The 19,175-nt window shown below is 48.2% G+C and overlaps 1 protein-coding gene across 1 annotated transcript in view; it reads left to right on the plus strand.

The window, feature by feature from the left end:
- Window positions 1-19,175, plus strand: part of FOXK2 (forkhead box K2) — a 360,578-nt gene that overhangs the window by 173,399 nt on the left and 168,004 nt on the right. The window contains exons 3-4 of the mRNA XM_086930592.1: window positions 1,132-1,279; window positions 11,516-11,662. Coding sequence (XP_086786718.1) covers window positions 1,132-1,279; window positions 11,516-11,662 — 295 coding nt within the window. The remainder of the gene's footprint in view (window positions 1-1,131; window positions 1,280-11,515; window positions 11,663-19,175) is intronic.

The following is a 19,175-nucleotide window of genomic DNA, read 5'->3' on the forward strand; positions in this document are numbered from 1 at the left end:
CCTGACATCCGTCATGGGGTGGCTGGTGCAAGCTTCCATGTACACCTCCACCGCCATGTGGTACTGCAACTGGAAAGTCAGAGTGGGATCTTGTGTCTTTTGACGGGTTTCTTTGTTTCTATGAAGGTGGTGGGACTGCCAGGGCATTCTCCTTATTCAGCCTGCTTTGCCATTCAGGGCAGGTTCCCTGAATGCCAGAGCAGGCTAGTAGGTAGTGTCTGTCAGATCCTGAGAGGTGTCTACATCCTGAGGTGACAGATGGCACCTTCCAACAGTAAGGGGGAAACCTGACTAGACTGTTTCGCTACGATCGTGTATGTGCAGTACAGCTGTTTTAAAACATTTGTTTGATGCTGGTTATCCTATGCGGAGCATGTGAATCGAGAGTAAGTTCGCTCTCAAGAGTGTTAATCCGTAGCTGAAGCAACTTTGCAGTTTACATTTTTTAGATTCACATGTGACCCTTTCACTTCCCTGGTGAAGGTGATCTGGTGCTAGTTTAGAAGAAGAAAAAAGAATTCACAGCTGACTCATACAGACTCCTCCTGAGGTTGATGCCTTAAGTAAACTGTATTGAAAGATACACTTCTGGGCCTAACCATTAGATGAATAATGCACAGCAGGTTTAAAGCCCAAAACATTTAAGTGTGTAAATCATTTAGTTTCCAGCATTAGCATCATCTACACATTCATATGCAACCCTCATCTCCCCAGTTTGTTGTGTCTAGTAGTATGGCCTATGCTTTACTTACTTATGTGAGACATGCTTGAAATCTAAACATGGGAGATGCTAGTGGGAGAGAATACTGTTGAGCTCAACTGACTGTAGAGCATAGCCAAATTGTTCGCTTTTGCTTAATGACGTAACATTCCATATTTTTTACCGGAGGATTCCTAGTTTACAATTCTAGAAAATGTTATTGTTGAAGAGCTCCTTTACATGGTGTGTACAGCAATGTAGCCATAGTTTGTGTTATCTTGTTGATCATAATTGTTTTTCTGTTTGCATTTTAATTAAAGCGCCTCGTCTGTGCAGTCCTTCCTGAAAAGCTCCTTCGAATGTTCCTATTTGATAGCCTAGTGATATAAGAGTGAAGCATAAGGAACAATTTTTTTTCTTTTTTTCTCCAGCGCTGCAAACTCCTGCCCATCTAGCCCTCGTGGTGCAGGGTCTTCAGGTTACAAAATGGGTCGTGTAATCTCATCTGACCTCAATTTAATAGCTGACAATGTACAGTCAGAAAATGACAAGGAAGCTTCCGGTGGCGATAGTCCGAAGGTAATTTTTTTCTCAAACTATGTAGCATAATTATAAATGCTTTGAGGTCATGGGAAACTTTAGGTGTGGTAAATTTAGATTACTTACTGTTGCGCAGTTTTGAAGGATTGAGCCACAAGTATAGTAGTGTAAATACCATATAATCACACTAAGGAACTGCACTCCCTGTTTGCCTCTATAGTTAGATGTAGAGGATAGTAAGTATCTCATTGTGTTCTCTCGGCTCGAGTGGTGTTTATTTGCTAGACTTTGTGATTGTCTACCTGTTAACATTCATCTGACCTGTTTGCAAGAAATACAGTAGACATTTAATTACATCTGTTGACATAAACATTTTAAGTCCTTCTTCTGACGTCCTTGGCTGTGCAGACATATTAAGCATTACGTTTAAATCTAATAGATAAAATGAATTCATGACTTGTAAAATATGAATTGATCAATATATTGCTGAATTAATTTAATTCATGTACTATATTTCTAAGTGATGTAAAACTAGAGCTAAAATCATTGTGGCGTGTCAAGCATTAAGACAGTTGGGAGAATATTGTGTGGGTGTGGTAATTGTGAATTTTGCGACATATTTTATTTGTATTGCACGCTTTTGTGCCCTTATTTAGAAATGGTTCTTGTGTACAAAATATAATGAATACCTTGAGAGCATCAAAATGAAAATTAACATTGCCGGTTTTTATTGTGCTCTACCATCTTTTCACACATTAAGATTTTTCCTTTACCCTGGTTTGTGTGCATGTTATTTTTGCAGTGTGAATCTTTCTGGATTCACTATGTTGTGCATTATTCCACCATCTAGTGGTTGGGTCCTGAATTGTAGTCTTTTTTTTTAGTTTTTTTCCATGGCCCAGGTGGGCGTCGAGGTACCATCATTTGGTGTCCTTTGTGACGTTGACACGCTTCCTCTGGAAGCTCCCATCTTTGGTCGCCATCTTTTTTCTTGTCTTGTTACTTTTGTTTCTACTTTAATCTTGTAAAGTCTTTCTCCAGATTTAATCTTTCCTCCTGTCATCTTTCTGGTGGAGGTGGGTGGGTTCGCTAGTGAATCCAGAAAGTTTTCAAGCTCCCACCTTTGGTCGCCATCTTCAGATGCTTTTTTCCACCATTGGGTCTGGATCGTTGTCGAGGAGTTCCAGAGTTTTGAAAGAGGAATTGACCGAAAGCAGGAATAATCGTGAAAATCGAAGGTTTATCATCGCACCCGACTACAGGCCAGGTAGCTGGGACTATCGTGGAAAAGAACATTTCGAGAGAACTCAGCGTTCACGTGAGAATGCGCACTCAGGGGGCTCCCTGAGCGCAGGAAGGGACAAAACCCCTTCAAGTTTTGCACCAATTTCCACCACAAATATGCCCAGAAGGGCTAGCATCCAGTCTTCAACCTTTGCCTGCCACTCAACCACAACAGTGAGGACTGCAACGCGTGCTCTGTGTTCACACCCAAGACCCTCAGAGTAAGAGAGTCAGAGAAGGGCGAACCACACCATGCAGGGACCACCTCTATCGCTTCGAGACTTGGGCGTCTCCAGTGGAGCGGAGGACAACATCGCCGAAGGACCAGAAGACTGCACGGACGTCGAAGTCCATAAGAAAACATCGAAGGAGGTAAGAGTTGACGACCCCCAAACACTCGACCGACACTCGAAAGAGTGAGACAAAGTCCTCGAAGGGAACTGTGCCGTCAAAACTCTCAACGAAAGCAACTACACCCAAGGACAAAGAGCCCAGCGGATCCTTCGAAAAGGATTCCCGGACGGCAAAGACCCATGAAAAATCAAGGTCGTCGAAGGAAGCTCCAGAAAAGGACTCCTCGACGCCGAGAAAGGAAGGGTCGACAACTGCTTAGACGTCGACGACAGCGAAGCGCTCAAACCCTCAACGCTGAACAAGCTGCCGAGATGGAAAGGAAGAAATGGAGGCTCGAGGCCGAAATGGCGAGCATCCTGCAGTGGAAGAAGGACTTTGAAGACAAGATGAGTCAGTACACCATCCCGCCGAAGCCCGCGGCCAAGGTCGAAAGGAGCTTCGAAGACCCTGAACCGCCAAGAACGCCTGAACCACTCGAAGAATAGGAAGAAGAGACCCTGTATTACTTTGAGGGAGAAGGCGAGGAGGAACCGCTAACCTACCAGGACTCGAAGTTCTCGGAGGCGCAAGACTTGGAGTGGCATGACCGTGACGCCGGAAGGAGTAGTCGACACATACCCTTCGAGGCCTTCACCACCAGACAATATAGGGATCTATAATATGGTGGTCAAGAATGCTGCACACACATAATGGGGTAAAATTGGAGGAGGAGAAACACAAGGCTTGCTTTCTCCTGGAGACTCTTACCCACACAAACCAGAAGTCTATTCCTGCCATGTTCCCTATTGTGCTGGAGCAGGGCAGAGGTTTTTAGGGAGCCAGCTATATGTAAATCTGTAACCCCAAGAACAGAGAAGTACAAGCACTCCTCAAAGGACCCTGCATACATTCAAGGATCAGTGCCTACTGAGTCAATAATTACTGCAACAGCTACGAAACGGAAAAGGGCCAATGTGCCCACAAATGCAGGACCACCTCCAGACAAGGAGAAAGGTAGAACAGAGTGTGGCAATGCAATGGTGCATCACCAGCTCCAATGCCCTAAACAGACATGCATACCAGCTCTGGGAGGAAGTAGGGCAACTCTTGAAGCACCTTCCGGAACAGTACCAGCAAAAGGCAACCCACCTGGTAGAGGAGGGGAAAAACATGGCGAACACATGTTTAAAGTCGGCCTTAGACGCAGCAGTCAGATAATGATCGGGGTGACGGAGAGAAGGCACGCATGGCTTAGGATTTCGGACTTCAAACCGAAGGTACAGAATAACATCCTGAACACGCCCTTCAACGGAGAAAAACTTTTTGGGATACCAGTTGACGAAAAGTTAACTTCACTCAAGAATGACAACGAAACTGCAAGGTCCATGGGAGCACTGCCGTTCAGAGGCATGAGAAGGGGTACGCCTTCAAGAAGGCCAATGGTAGGGGAGGCATCCAAACAAGTACCTCGCACCAAACGGCCAGGGACAGCAGAAGCAGAACTGGCAGTACCAGCCGCAGGCCAGTCCTTTCTAGGCTGCTCGAACGGACGAGGACAGGCACAGAGAAGAGGGCAACAACCCACCTCCAAGTGACTTCGCCAAAAAGCAGACTCCCACCCAGATAACACCTCAAGAGGGGCATCCAAAGAGGAAAAAAGTCCAAGAACAGTTTTCTCAAGACAAGCAGTTCCCTGAATATATAACACCAGTAGGAGGCAGAATAAGGAACTTCCTCCAAGAATGGAAGAAGGTCATTAGGGACAAATGCATACTAAACATCATACAATACGGTTACTGTAGAGAGCTAATAAAACAACCTCCAAACAAGAGGCCAAGCAACCAGTCACACTGCAAAAGAACTTTCACCGGTACTAGAGGCACAGGAATTGCTCAACAAGGAGGCAATAGAGATAGTACCGTACAAGGAAAGAAACAAGGGTGTTTATTCCTACTACTTCCTCATACCAAAGGTAGACAAAACACTAAGGCCTATCTTGGACCTAAGGTTCTTAGCACAAAGATTCAAAATGACATCTCTGCAAGAAATAATACCCCAGGTACAGGGAGGGGATTACACAGCAACTATACATTTAAAGGATGCGTACTTGCACATCACCATCAACAAAGGACACAAACGCTTACTAAGATTTGTGATCGGCAAGACTCACTACCAGTTCACAGTGCTCAGATTCAGGCTCAAATCAGCGCAAAGGGTGTTTACAAAATGCCTAGCAGCAGTAGCAGCGCACCTAAGGAGGCAGGGAATACATGTATATCTCTACCTCGACGACTGGCTCATGAAGGCAAGATCCTACAGCCAGTGCAAACAGCACATCCAGCGGGTAATACAAACACTTATCCAACTCGGTTTTTCAATCCATTGGGGAAAGTAGTCAATAGAACCAGAACAGGTGAAGATATTCTTGGGTGCAGAGATCAAAACCATACAAGGGAAGGTGTTCCCCAGTACAAAGAGGATTTTGACAATACTGAAGGAAACACATCTGTACCGCAAGGGGCAAGTTCTGACAGTGAGGACTGTGAGAAAACTAATGGGAATGATGGCGTCATGCATACACCTGGTCCCAAATATTCGACTATACATGAGACTATTCCAGGAATGCATACAGCAACAATGGTCATAGGCAACAGGGAGTTTGGAAGAACTAGTGGTTGTCCCACACGCAGTGCATCAGGAAATAGCGTGGTGGAACAAGGTAATCCTATCACAGGGATAAACATTCACACAACCAACTCCAACAGTGACGATCACAACAGACGCCTCCCAGGTGGGGTGGGGCGCGCACATAAACAAATTCAGTGTGAGGGGATTATGGTCGCAGCAGGATGCGATCAAGCACATCAACTACCTAGAACTAAAAACTGTGCTCCTAGCCTTCAAAGCCTTTCAGAAGGAGCTGTACGGAAACAGGGTGTTGATCCAAACAGACAACACAACCACCATGTTCTACAGCAACAAACAAGGTGGAACACAATCAGTAGTACTATCGGGGCTAGCACAGGAAATATGGACATGGGCCAATCCACTAAAAGTAGACCTACTAGCAATACATATCCCAGGGAAAGAAAGTGTGAAAGCAGACCAACTCTGCAGGCAGACGTCATCATCCCACCAATGGGAGATCAACAAGCAAGAAATACAAAGAGTTTTCTGGAAGTGGGGGACACCGCAAATAGACCTATTTGCAACACACCAAAATGCAAAATGCCAACACTTCGCATCCAGACAACCAGACCATCGATCACAAGGGAATGCGCTATGGATAATTTGGTCAAAGACATTTGCATATGCTTTTCCCCCGATATCACTGGTCCTCAGCAACTGCAACAGGGTCCTCAGCAACTGCAGGATCAGCAACATGTTGCTAATACTAATAGCACCTCAGTGAGCCAGACAGTCCTGGTTCTCACAAATAGTGGAAATGGCGCAAGCACCAGCACACAGATTCACAAGACGAAGGGACCTGTTAACAATGCAGAATGGAAGGGTGCTACTCCCCGAGCCAGAGAGCCTCCGCCTAGCTGCATGGCTCCTGAAGACCTAGAATTTGCACACCTCAAACTACCGGCAAGCACAATGGCAGTGCTCAGGGAGGCAAGAAGACCTGCCACAAGAAACTGCAAAGGAAAATCAATCAATCAGGCAATTTATAAAGCGCGCTACATACCCGCGAGGGTCTCAAGGGGCTTGGGGGTGGGGGGGTGGAAGGCTGCAGCTAGTTGTCGAAGAGCGAGGTCTAGAGTAGTCTTCTGAAGGTCTGAGGATCTTCTGTCTGCCGTAGGAGGAGAGGGAGGGAGTTCCATGTCTTGGCAGCACGGTAGGAGAAGGACCAGCCTCCGGAGGTGGTTCTGTGGATGCGGGGGACGGTGGCCAGAGAGAGATCGGCGGAGCGGAGTCTCCTGTTGGGTGCGTAGAATGACAGTCTGTTGTTGAGGTATACTGGGCCTGGGTTGTGAAGTGCCTTGTGTGCGTGGGTCAGGAGCTTGAAGGTGATTCTTCTGTCGACGGGGAGCCAGTGCAGGTTTCTCAGGTAGGGGGTGATGTGGTCTCGGTGGGGGATGTCGAGGATCAGGCGTGCCGAGGCATTCTGGATTCTCTGGAGTCTGCTAAGGAGTTTAGCTGGGGCTCTGGCGTAGAGGGCGTTGCCGTAGTCGAGTCTGCTGCTGATGAGGGCGTGGGTGACGGTTTTTCGTGTGTCGGTGGGGATCCATCTGTAGATCTTGCGGAGCATGTGGAGGGTGTTAAAGCAGGTTGAGGGGACTGCGTTGATCTGGTTGGTCATGGTGAGCTTCAAGTCGAGGATGACTCCAGGTTGTGTGCGTGGTTGGTTGGTGTAGGGGCGGTGCCCAGGGAAGTGGGCCACCAGGAGTTGTCCCAGGCTGAGGGGTTGGGTCCTAGGCAGAGGATCTCGGTCTTGTCCCTGTTGAGTTTGAGCCGGCTTTCTTCCATCCAGTAGGCGACTGCCTTCATACCGTGGTGGAGGTTGGCTTCGGCGGTGAGGGGGTCGTTGGTGAGGGAGAGGATCAGCTGGGTGTCGTTGGCGTAGGAGATGATGTTGAGGTCATGGAGTCTGGCGATGCGTGCAAGTGGAGCCATGTAGATTTTGAAGAGCGTCGGGCTGAGGGATGATCCCTGTGGGACACCGCAGATCGTCCTGGTGACTTTTGAGTGGAACGGAGGAAGGCAGACTCTTTGGTTTCTGTCGGAGAGGAAGGAGGTGATCCAGTCCAGGGCCTTGTCACAGATCCCTGCGTCGTAGAGGCGTGTGTGTAGTGTGTGATGGCAGACTGTGTCGAAGGCGGCAGAGAGGTCCAGGAGGATGAGGGATGCTGTCTCCTCTTTGTCAAGTAGGAGTCTGATGTCTGTGGCGGCGATGAGGGCGGTCTCGGTGCTGTGGTGTTTGCGGAAGCCTGACTGGGAGGGGTCGAGGATGTTGTCTTCTAGGTATCGGGTGAGCTGGGTGTTGGCGATCTTTTAGATGACCTTCGCCGGAAATGGAAGCAGGGAGATGGGCCGGAAGTTCTTTAGGTCGCTTGGGTCCACCTTGGGTTTCTTCAGTAGGGCGTTCATCTCAGCGTGTTTCCAGCTCTCGGGGAAGGTCGTGGTCTTGAATGAGAGGTTGCACAGGTGGGGTGCGATGGAGCTGTCGGCCTTGTTGATGATGTGGTGGGGAAGAGGGTCGGTCGGGGCGCCCGAGTGGATGGTTTTGATCGTGTCCTCGGTAGTGACGCTGGTCCAAGCGGTGAGGCGGTCGGGGTCGGTGGGGCGGGGGTGGTGGTGTTGGCGGGGTTCGTCTGAGAATTGAAGCTGTCGTGAATGTCGTAATCCTGCGGTGGAAGAAGGCAGCGAGGGCGTCGCACAGGGCTTGGGATGGGGGGGGTGTCGTTGGTGCAGGAGCTGGGGTTGGAGAGTTCCTTCACGATGTTGAAGAGCTCCTTGCTGTTGTGTGCGTTGTTGTCAAGGTGGTTCGTGAAGGCGGCCTTCTTGGTGGTCCTGATGGTGGTGGTGGTTGCAGATGGCGGTTTTGAGAACTGCGTGGTTGTCGGGAGTTTTCTCGTTGTGCCAGGTGTTTTCCAGTCTCTGACAGGTGCGTTTGGAGTCTAGGAGCTCCGGGGTGAACCAGCTGGCTCTCTGACTTGTATCTCTGTGGGCGTGTTGTCTTGTAGGGGCTAAGGTGTTGGCGCAGTCTTCCATCCAGAGTCTGAGGGTGCAGGCTCCCTCCTCGTGGTCGGGGGGGTTGGTCTGGGGGTTGAGTGCGAGGTGTGTTTGCAGTAGTTCCTTAATGATTTTGTCCCAGCGGCGTCCGGGGATCTGTAGGGTGCGGTGATGTGCGTCGGGTTTCTGGAAGGTGAAGTGGACGCAGCGGTGGTCGGTCCAGGTGAGTTTGGAGGCGTGGCTGAAGACAATGTGTGGACTGGAGAAGATGGCATTGAGCGCGTGGCAGGCGATGTGGGTAGGTGTCGTGACGATGTGTGTCAGTCCGAGGGTGGTGAGGGTGTCTATCAGGGTGGAGGAGTTCCTGTCGCTGTTGTTTTCCAGGTGGTAGTTCAGGTCGCCGAGAAGGATGTAGTCAGTGGAGGTCAGGGCGTGCCTGCTGATGAAGTCGGCGATGGAGTTGCAGATTTGGGGGCGGCGTCCTGGTGGTCTATAGATGAGGGTGCCTCTCAGGGTGGTCTTGGAGTCCGTGTGGATCTGGAAGTGCATGTGTTCGGCGGTGTTGAGGGTGTCGGCGGTGTTGGTGGAGACCCTGATGGTGTTCTTGTGGATGATGGTGATTCCTCCGCCAACTCCGTTGGTACGGTCTCTGCGGGTGATCTTGTATCCGTCTGGGATGGCCACTGCGATGTCTGGAGCGGAGGCTTCGTTCATCCAGGTCTCGGTCAGGAAGGCGATGTCAGGTGATGTGGAGTCGAGCAGGTCCCAGGGCTCGACGGCGTGTTTGCGAGTGGAGCGGGTGTTGAGCAGGATGCAGCGGAGCTGGTTGGGTTCCGTTGTGGCAGTCGTCTCGGCGTCTATGATGCAAGAGAAGCTGCAGTTCTGATAGGTGAAGGGGCCGTGGGTGCGCTTGTGAGTGGCCTTGTGGCAGCTGGAGGGTCATCCGGGGTTGAGAGCGATGAGGGTGTTGGCATCATATCTGATGCGGGCAGCCTGGATGGTGCGTGATCCAGGGGTCGTGGCGCGGACGGGCGCAGACGGGCTTACCTTAGGCGCGCGGCATCGCAGTCGCCGCCATATATGGCGTGGTGGGGAGGAAGGCTCAGCTGGGAGGTGGGGGAGGAGGAAACTGATGACTAATGAGGAGCGGGGGAGCAGCGGCGGGAAGCCGGGAGGCCAGGGTGGGAGGGGGAGAGCGGGAAAGGACAGGTGGAGCACCGCGAAAGCGGAGCTGGCAGAACGGCAGGGGAAAAGAGCGCAGGCGGTCAGGCAGTCACGCAGCAGTCAGGGATACAGAAGGGAAGAGTGGCTGGTCACGAGTAGGCAGGCAGGCAATCATGCAATCCGGCGGAGAAGCGCAGGCAAGAGCAGAGGTCACAGGAGACAACGGCGGAGCTGCAGAGGGAGGGGAGCGACCTACCAGAGGGTCAAGGGTCGCTTGGGAATCACAAAGGAATCAACAGTACTAAAATACTTAACGCATCTACTACAAAGTAAACTAAGCTACACATCCCTAAGGGTGCACTTAGCGGCGATAGTGGCTTACACAAGAGGAAAAACAGGGAAAAGTTTCTTCACCTCCCAAGTAGTAAAAAGATTTCTAGAAGGAGGAAAGAAAATTGCACCTCCAAACAGAATACCGGCACCACCATGGAACCTCAACGTAGTGCTAACTCAGTTGATGAAGGCACCATTTGAGCCTACTCACAAGGCTACACTGGACATGCTCACGCTAAAGGCGGCCTTTTTAGTGACTATCACATCACTATGAAGAGTAAGTGAATTGCAAGCGTTAACACTTCAAGAGCCCTACCTGCAAATACACAATGATAGGATTGTAATGAGAACAGACCCACACATCATGCTGAAGGTGGTGTCCCAGTTCAACATCAATCAAACAATCCAAATACCTAGTTTTTTTCCAAAAAAAACAGCTACAAGCACAGAAAGGGCTCTACACACACTGGATGCCAGGAGGGCTGTAATGCACTATATAGAAAGGACCAAGGAGTGCAGAAAGACAAAACCGTTCTTTGTTACCTTTGCCAGCAGTTTTTTTGGGATCACCAGTTACCAAAAATACTATTGCACGGAGGATTGCAAAAACCATACAACTCTTCCACAAACAAGCAGGACAACTGTTATAAGGAGCAGCTCATGCTCCCTCAACAAGGAAGAAAGGAGCTGCTTTTGCGTTTTTTGCTAACACACCAATTCAAGACATTTGCCAAGCTACAACATGGTCTTCAGTGCACACGTTCATTAAGCACTACTGTGTAGATATCCAAATGAACAAGGAAGTGCAAGTTGGACAGAAGGTCTTACAACACATATTCAGTAACCAGAGCTCATCTTCCACCCAGCCACCACAAACCGCTACAAAGTCTATGCACAGCATAGTGAATCCGGAAATATTCACGCTGCAAAACATATAGTTTCTTACCTGTCTGTGTAGTTTTGCAGCTTGAAACCTTCTGGATTCACTAGCGAACCCACCCACCTCCGCCAGAAAGATAACAGGAGGAAAGAGATTAAATCTGGAGATAGACTTTACAAGATTAAAGTAGAAACAAAAGTAACACAAGACATGAAAAAAGATGGCGACCAAAGGTGGAAGCTTCCGGAGGAAGCGCGGCGACGTCCCAAAGGACTCCAAATGTTGGTACGCCGACCTGGGCCACGGAAAAAAAACGAAAAAAAGACTACAATTCCGGACCCAACCACTAGATGGCGGAATAATGCACAGCATAGTGAATCCAGAAAGTCTTCAAGCTGCAAAACTACACCGACCGGTAAAAAACTATACGTTATGCCTTTAGTGCAGGAATCCAAAAATAGTTCACTCGTTTATGCTTTCATAATTTCCATATCCTTTCACGCTTTAATTTTTTTAACTAGTTGTAAATGTAAAAATGTTAAGCTGTACATTTTAGTGAACTTTTCATATTTGTTAAACGATTTGCCTTTCTTTTTATTCAGGATGATTCAAAGCCTCCATATTCCTATGCACAATTAATTGTACAAGCAATTACAATGGCACCCGATAAACAGCTTACCTTAAATGGAATCTATACGCACATAACTAAAAATTATCCATACTACAGAACAGCAGACAAAGGCTGGCAGGTACAGTGTGTTTCAATTATCTTCTAATCAATTGTTGCATTGATATAAATGGAGTCTCCTACTCCAGAACTACATTTGCATCGACATTGCTCATCTTGCTACCATGAAGAACGGTCAGTCATCGGAACAAGTCACCATATAGTGGGTTGTTGCGACTTGATCTATGGTTACTTTGTTGCATTAGTAGAAAATGTTGTGTTTTGCTGTAGATTGTGCTGTTCGAGGTTGTATGGACTGCAGGTCCAGCTGTAATTGACATGAAACTGGCTTTTCAATTTTTAGCCTTATGTAAGTGTAAGAACATTGTTAAGCCATATTTTTTGGTTCTAGTCCACAAAAAATGATGTTCTTCATCCTTCCTCACGGAAGTCAGATAGAGCTGCTGCTTAATGTGCCACCACTGGTATCATCAGAACAGGCTACATGGCCTGCTTGCTAAGTGTACCTCTGGGGACGAATGTGATAAATGGCCACGGAGTCTTGTCTGCTTTTGCTCCAACCCCTTTTCATCACAGGGCCCTAAAGTAAATTGACTTTCAAACCACTCTTTAAAAAAAAATGTATTGCATATTTCACAGTTTACACAGCTGTTTGCCTACACTTCTGGGGCCGGCAGCACGAAACATACTAAATTTGAAGCAAAGAGCACAGCTTTGCGCCAACATCCCATAGGGCCGGCAGCAATTTGTAAATCTTGTGCTTCGTACTGCTTGAGTTTAAATATGACTCCAGTTACAACTTAATATTTTGATCTTGTAAACTGTGAATGCCGCCCTAATCTGATAGTACCAATAGCATGTCTGATACTGTAGGTGTTCGTGATTTGCACATCTGCTGTAGTGGCATGAAAGTTCCTTCTGGGTATAAATCGCTACCTTTCTCCAGTTCATGATCCTTTGCCCGTATTGTAGTTGCCTTGTCTGTTAGTGGAGAAAGAAACGGATTGCCCCCTATTGGCTTGGATGGAGCATATAATATACCTTGTGGTGCACCCTCTTCGCAATCCCACTCCATGCCCAACGCGTTGCTTCTACTGTGTCTATTTCCAAGTGTGGTCGCTTATAAGGCTGTTATACCGCCTTGTTAAGTGGGATAGGAGCAACTCGATCAATATCTATTGCCACATGAGGCTGATACTGTGTATCGGGTGCTGCCAGAAGTGCAGGTATTGCGCCTGAACGCTGTATGCGTAGAGCTCGAAATCTGGAGCTCCCAAGCCTCCATGGGTAAAGGGCAGTGTCAATAAACTCCATGAAACCCAGGGTTGTTTTCCCACCCATACAAATTCAAGGATGTTAGAACGGGGTCTTGAAGAAATGGGTGTTCAGTGGCATTGGAATGTTTACAAATAGGTATAATAGTTTGGGTAGTATTACCATTTTAGTAATCGCTATACGCCCTATTTAGGATAACGGCAACTGTTTCCATCTCTGTATTTTGCTTTCTAGCCAGTCAATCACTATCCCATAGTTGGCTAACCATATTTCTTGACTTTCAAACCACTCTTAATGAGGTTTGTGGAGGGTGATGATACCTAGGATCAATCCTCGTTTCTTGATACCAGTTCTGATTTGGATCCATTTGCCTCAAAGGGCCTAGGCACACAATCCACGTCCCCAAAAACAGACAGTCGCTGTAATGTCTTCTACAAAATAAAGGAAATAAAGATGACCGAACTTAAAACACAAACTCTAAACAGTTCTGTGTCTGTCTTGACCAATATATGTCTGTCTGAAAACTATATCGTCATCTCTCGAAACAGTATGTTCTTCCTTTTGCTTAGCCCTCTTTAAACTGCTGTAGCAGACCTCTATAACTGCATGGGGACGTTGTGTCTGAATAAGAGCACACACTGGTTCTGTGAGACTTCATTTTATACATTCAGATGTTCACGCTGCTAATATTGGCTTAAATGCTGCATGCTCAAGAGTCTCCAGTGGATAATTAGTGTTGCAAGATACCACCAGGTTTAGTTCGAAAACATGCTCTTATCCTTCCTCTTGACAATCTGGATGCAAATGGTAGCTTGTGGTCCTTTGTGATTCGACCTTTGTTTCCCTATGATGTAAGCAATTGTGTGGATATTAAGGGCATTTCCCTTGAGTCTTAAGCTGCATGATAATGTTTATGATACTGAGCGAAGGCATGGAATAGCTGGTAGATATCAGAAAGCATGCACACCTATGCTAGGAACATAACAGACAAAGCCAGAGTGCTAAGATGCCACATTGTTGACAATAGTACAGTACACAAATGTTATATAGCAATCACAATTTTAAACACTTGTGTAACTTAAGATAGACAACTGCTGCAAATATGGGAGGTACTCCATAGGTGTACAGAGTTTATGGACTGGGATGTGCCCCCTAGTAGTTACCAGTATCTGATACTAATTTAAGCATTCCATCCATCACTTTTTTCATTTTAAAACCCTAAGTACCACAGGTGGGCCCAGACGTAGGTTTCATGCTCACTGTGCCACCCGACTGCAGAGGCCCAGCTAAGTCGAAATTATTTTTGAGTTGCTTGTGTTTCGGTTCAGAGACGACCTGGCTTAGCAGTTGGTGCTAGACCTTTCCTGCAGGACCAATGCTGATTTGCACATGACTGGGGCTAATCTGAGGTGGCATTGTGGACCACAAAAAGATGTACTGGGTTGTGGCCCAAATAATTACCAGTAGCTAAGATAGCTGTCCATCCATCACTTTTTAATATTTTTTATTGACACACTGTGCCACAGGTATGCCTAGATGGAGGTCTCTTGCATACTGAGCCACTGGAACCAACTGACGAAAGAGGCCCAACCAAGCCCAAACCGTTCTTGGATTGCTTGCGCTCAGGTTACAAGAAGACCTGCAGTTCTAACTGGGCTATTAGTACAGGACCAACCAACCTGATTTGCATATGGCTGGGTCTAATCTGTGGCGTCATTGTGGACTAAAAAGAAGATGGACTGGGTTATGGCCCAAGTAGGTTCCAGTAGCTGAGGTTAATTAAAACATTCCATCCATCACTTTTTAGTATTTTTCAGTGTATAAAGAGGCCACATTGGCACCAGCAGCAGAGTACACCAATTTTAAATAACCAGAATTAAACATAACTTTAGGCAGACCACTGGTGCAAATATGGGAGGAAAACCACAGGTTTACATGTGTACCTCTTGAGATCTATACCATGAATTTAATATTACACTGAAGTTGTGCGGTGACTAGACTTTTGATTGTTATTCATCTTGCCCACTTCCAAAATTCTAAGATGTCAATGAAAGTCTGTTGGTGAATGAGCTCTCCCTGTTTATAAGGCTAAATATCCCACTATAAAGATATCAAATGTTACCCTATATGTTGGATTCTGCATGCAAGGGTCCTTATTTTATAGACTGTTTGTTTTAAATCTTAGTTCAAACAATGTATAGTTTAATGACACATTGGTCACTGCATGTTTAACAAGTCTGGGAGATAAACTCAACGATCAGTAGTGCCCAATCCTGGCTGGCCGCTAATCATCTCAAACTCAATGCCCTCAAAACAGAGTTCCTTTTGATCTCACCTCCCGCGAAGATCACTACCGCACAAATGTGGCTTAAACACCTAACGGCACTCAATGTTCAACCCACCATCGTGGACTCAGCGAAATCCTTGGGCATAACACTCGACACCAATCTCAGCATGCAGGAACACATCAACAAAGCAACTAAGGGAGCAAATTACCAAATCAACACCCTTAGGAAACTTAAACCCTTCCTTCCAGCCAAAGACTTCCAAACTGCGGTACAATCACTTGTCATACCTCGAATAGAATACGGCAGCACCGCCCTCTGCGGTCTCCCCCTAGCTACTACGGCACCCATAAGAGCCTCTTTAAACGCCGCAGCGAGACTTATCACTGGATCAAAAAAACACTCACACATTTCCCCTGACTTCAAATCCCTGAACTGGCTGCCTTTTGAAGCCAGGATACACCTGAAAATCGCTTGTTTGACGCACAAGGCTGTCCACCTTAGCTCACCTAGATACCTCGCTCAGAAGCTGACGATTTCTGGAGGATCCAGAAACACTAGAGGCACAAACAATCTTTTGCTAAAGCCTAAAAGATTCCGCAAAGAAAAAACCTACAAACGCTCTTTCTCAGGAATGGCTCCCAGGATTTGGAACTCACTCCCCCCTGAAACCAGGCTCATCCCATCTACCATACTTTTCAAGAAAGAAGTAAAAGCGATCCTCATGGCTAAATGCACTTGAACCACTACTGGGGATCAACTTCAAAGACTCAGTGCTCATCTGTACTACTTGTTCGAACCCTTTTGCTTTTTTGTTTGACTTTGAAATTGACTTACTTGATTGTTTATGATATCATTTCACTGTACTTTTAACACTATAGATGTATCTGTGTATATTTGCTCTTCTCCTATGTAAAGCGCTCTGATATCTGCGAAGATCTTGTTCGCGCTATATAAAACTTTCAAAATAAATAAATAAAATAATGGTTTTCTTTAGAAAAATTCAACCTTTCATAATGGCAGAACAATTCTTAAGACCAGATCAATCTTTTAGCATCCTTTTTGCGATTTCTGTCCCTCGGTTCTAAATGTTCAGTCTTTCAAAACATGTAATATTTTTCAGTGTTTTTTTTAGAGTTTGAATTGTATCTGGTTGTCTGTGTTTTATGTCTGTTTCTTCTGTGTGCTCCACCCTAAAAGTTGGACATGGTAGCAGAATCTGCATCAGACTCCTTTGAGATCTTCAGCTCCATTACTTCTGGATACTGAAACCGATACTGTACTCTATCTGATATTTTCTTTAGCCACTCTCTAATGTTGTTCAGTGCAAAGCATAGTGCTACATTAATGTCTTCTCCAACTTAAAACTTGATGATTAGTTTTTTATTGCCCTCAGTCAAACCAGGAAAAACATTCTAAATAACAAAGCAAGTATTCTCTCGGGCCGACGATCTTTTTCCAGCCAGTTCCCTTTTCTTCTGACTGATGGAAGCAGGGATTCACTTGACTTGGTGTTCCCCTTTTTAAGTGTCGCCTGAAACAGCGCTCATGTGCTGTCACTTGCAAGGCATTCTGTTTACTGAAAGGGGCTTAGAGCTAGCCCATTGCTTGCCGGTCATTGGCTACATTGTCACTCTAATGTTCTGCCTCCTAATTGACTAGTATGTACCAGTTTCACTTCCTCTTCTTTCGTGTGCAGCATGGACCAAGTACTGATTGTTTCATTTTGATTAGTGTCCTTCCACTGCTCTGTGATTGAGGTACTATTTTTTTCTTCTTCCTATTGTTGGCATTGCTTCTACAGTTGCCTTTGTCACTTCCTCCCACCCCTTCTGTGTTGCTTCATCCCACCCGCCCTCGTCTGATTTTTTTCCACCCACCCCTTGTCTGTGTTTCTTCCGCCCACCCCTTGTCTGTCTTGCTTCAGCCCACCCGCCCACCCCTTGTCTGTCTTGCTTCAGCTCACCCCTTGTCTGTGTTGCTTCAGCCCACCCGCCCACCCCTTGTCTGTGTTGCTTCAGCCCACCCGCCCACCCATTGTCTCTGTTGCTTCTGCCCACCCGCCCACCCCTTGTCTGTGTTGCTTCTGCCCACCCGCCCACCCCTTGTCTGTGTTGCTTCTGCCCACCCCTGTCTATGATGCTTCTGCCCACCCCTTGTCTGTGTTGCTTCAGCCCACCCGCCCACCCCTTGTCTGTGTGGCTTCTGCCCACCCGCCCACCCCTTGTCTGTGTGGCTTCTGCCCACCCGCCCACCCCTTGTCTGTGTGGCTTCTGCCCACCCGCCCACCCCTTGTCTGTGTGGCTTCTGCCCACCCCTTGTCTGTGTTGCTTCTGCCCACCCGCCCACCCCTTGTCTGTGTTGCTTCTGCACACCCGCCCACCCCTTGTCTGTGTTGCTTCTGACCACCCGCCCACCCCTTGTCTGTGTTGCTTCTGCCCACCCGCCCACCCCTTGTCTGTGTGGCTTCTGCCCACCCGCCCACCCCTTGTCTGTGTGGCTTCTGCCCACCCGCCCACCCCTTGTCTGTGTGGCTTCTGCCCACCCGCTCACCCCTTGTCTGTGTGGCTTCTGCCCACCCCTTGTCTGTGTTGCTTCTGCCCACCCCTTGTCTGTGTTGCTTCTGCCCACCCGCCCACCCCTTGTCTGTGTTGCTTCTGCCCACCCGCCCACCCCTTGTCTGTGTTGCTTCTGCCCACCCGCCCACCCCTTGTCTGTGTTGCTTCTGCCCACCCGCCCACCCCTTGTCTGTGTTGCTTCTGCCCACCCGCCCACCCCTTGTCTGTGTTGCTTCTGCCCACCCGCCCACCCCTTGTCTGTGTTGCTCCTGCCCACCCCTTGTCTATCGCTCCTGCCCACCCCTTGTCTATCGCTCCTGCCCACCCCTTGTCTGTCGCTTCTGCCCACCCCTTGTCTGTCGCTTCTGCCCACCCCTTGTCTGTCGCTTCTGCCCACCCCTTGTCTGTCGCTTCTGCCCACCCCTTGTCTGTCGCTTCTGCCCACCCCTTGTCTCTCGCTTCTGCCCACCCCTTGTCTGTCGCTTCTGCCCACCCCTTGTCTGTCGCTTCTGCCCACCCCTTGTCTGTCGCTTCTGCCCACCCCTTGTCTGTCGCTTCTGCCCACCCCTTGTCTGTCGCTTCTGCCCACCCCTTGTCTGTCGCTTCTGCCCACACCTTGTCTGTCGCTTCTGCCCACCCCTTGTCTGTCGCTTCTGCCCACCCCTTGTCTGTCGCTTCTGCCCACCCCTTGTCTGTGTCGCTTCTGCCCACCCCTTGTCTGTGTCGCTTCTGCCCACCCCTTGTCTGTGTCGCTTCTTCCCACCCCTTGTCTGTGTCGCTTCTGCCCACCCCTTGTCTGTGTCGCTTCTGCCCACCCCTTGTCTGTGTCGCTTCTGCCCACCCCTTGTCTGTCGCTTCTGCCCACCCCTTGTCTGTCGCTTCTGCCCACCCCTTGTCTGTGTCGCTTCTGCCCACCCCTTGTCTGTGTCGCTTCTGCCCACCCCTTGTCTGTGTCGCTTCTGCCCACCCCTTGTCTGTGTCGCTTCTTCCCACCCCTTGTCTGTGTCGCTTCTTCCCACCCCTTGTCTGTGTCGCTTCTTCCCACCCCTTGTCTGTGTCGCTTCTTCCCACCCCTTGTCTGTGTCGCTTCTTCCCACCCCTTGTCTGTGTCGCTTCCGCACACCCCTTGTCTGTGTCGCTTCCTGACATGGGTGCCTGTGCACGCGTTCACGAAGCACCACTACCTTGACAGGTAAGTCTGATGGGAATGGGTTTTTGTCCGTTTGGTGATGCAGGACTTTTTGGTGTGAGCCCACTCCACAGGCTTCCACCTTTAAGAGTTACTGTTTTAGGATCTATTCTAAAGGTGTGGAATCTGCGGTTATAGGTATCCATCAGAAGAACAAGTACTTACACGTAACACTGTTCGTTTTCATGGGGTCCCCCGACAGGCTTCGTGTTTGGTGGTCCCTTTCCTTCTCCAATACCTTCTAATTTAACGTTCTTTTTTTGCCAA

The sequence above is a fragment of the Lissotriton vulgaris genome, chromosome 7, assembly GCF_964263255.1.
Source record: "Lissotriton vulgaris chromosome 7, aLisVul1.2, whole genome shotgun sequence".
In the NCBI taxonomy this organism is placed as follows: domain Eukaryota; kingdom Metazoa; phylum Chordata; class Amphibia; order Caudata; family Salamandridae; genus Lissotriton; species Lissotriton vulgaris.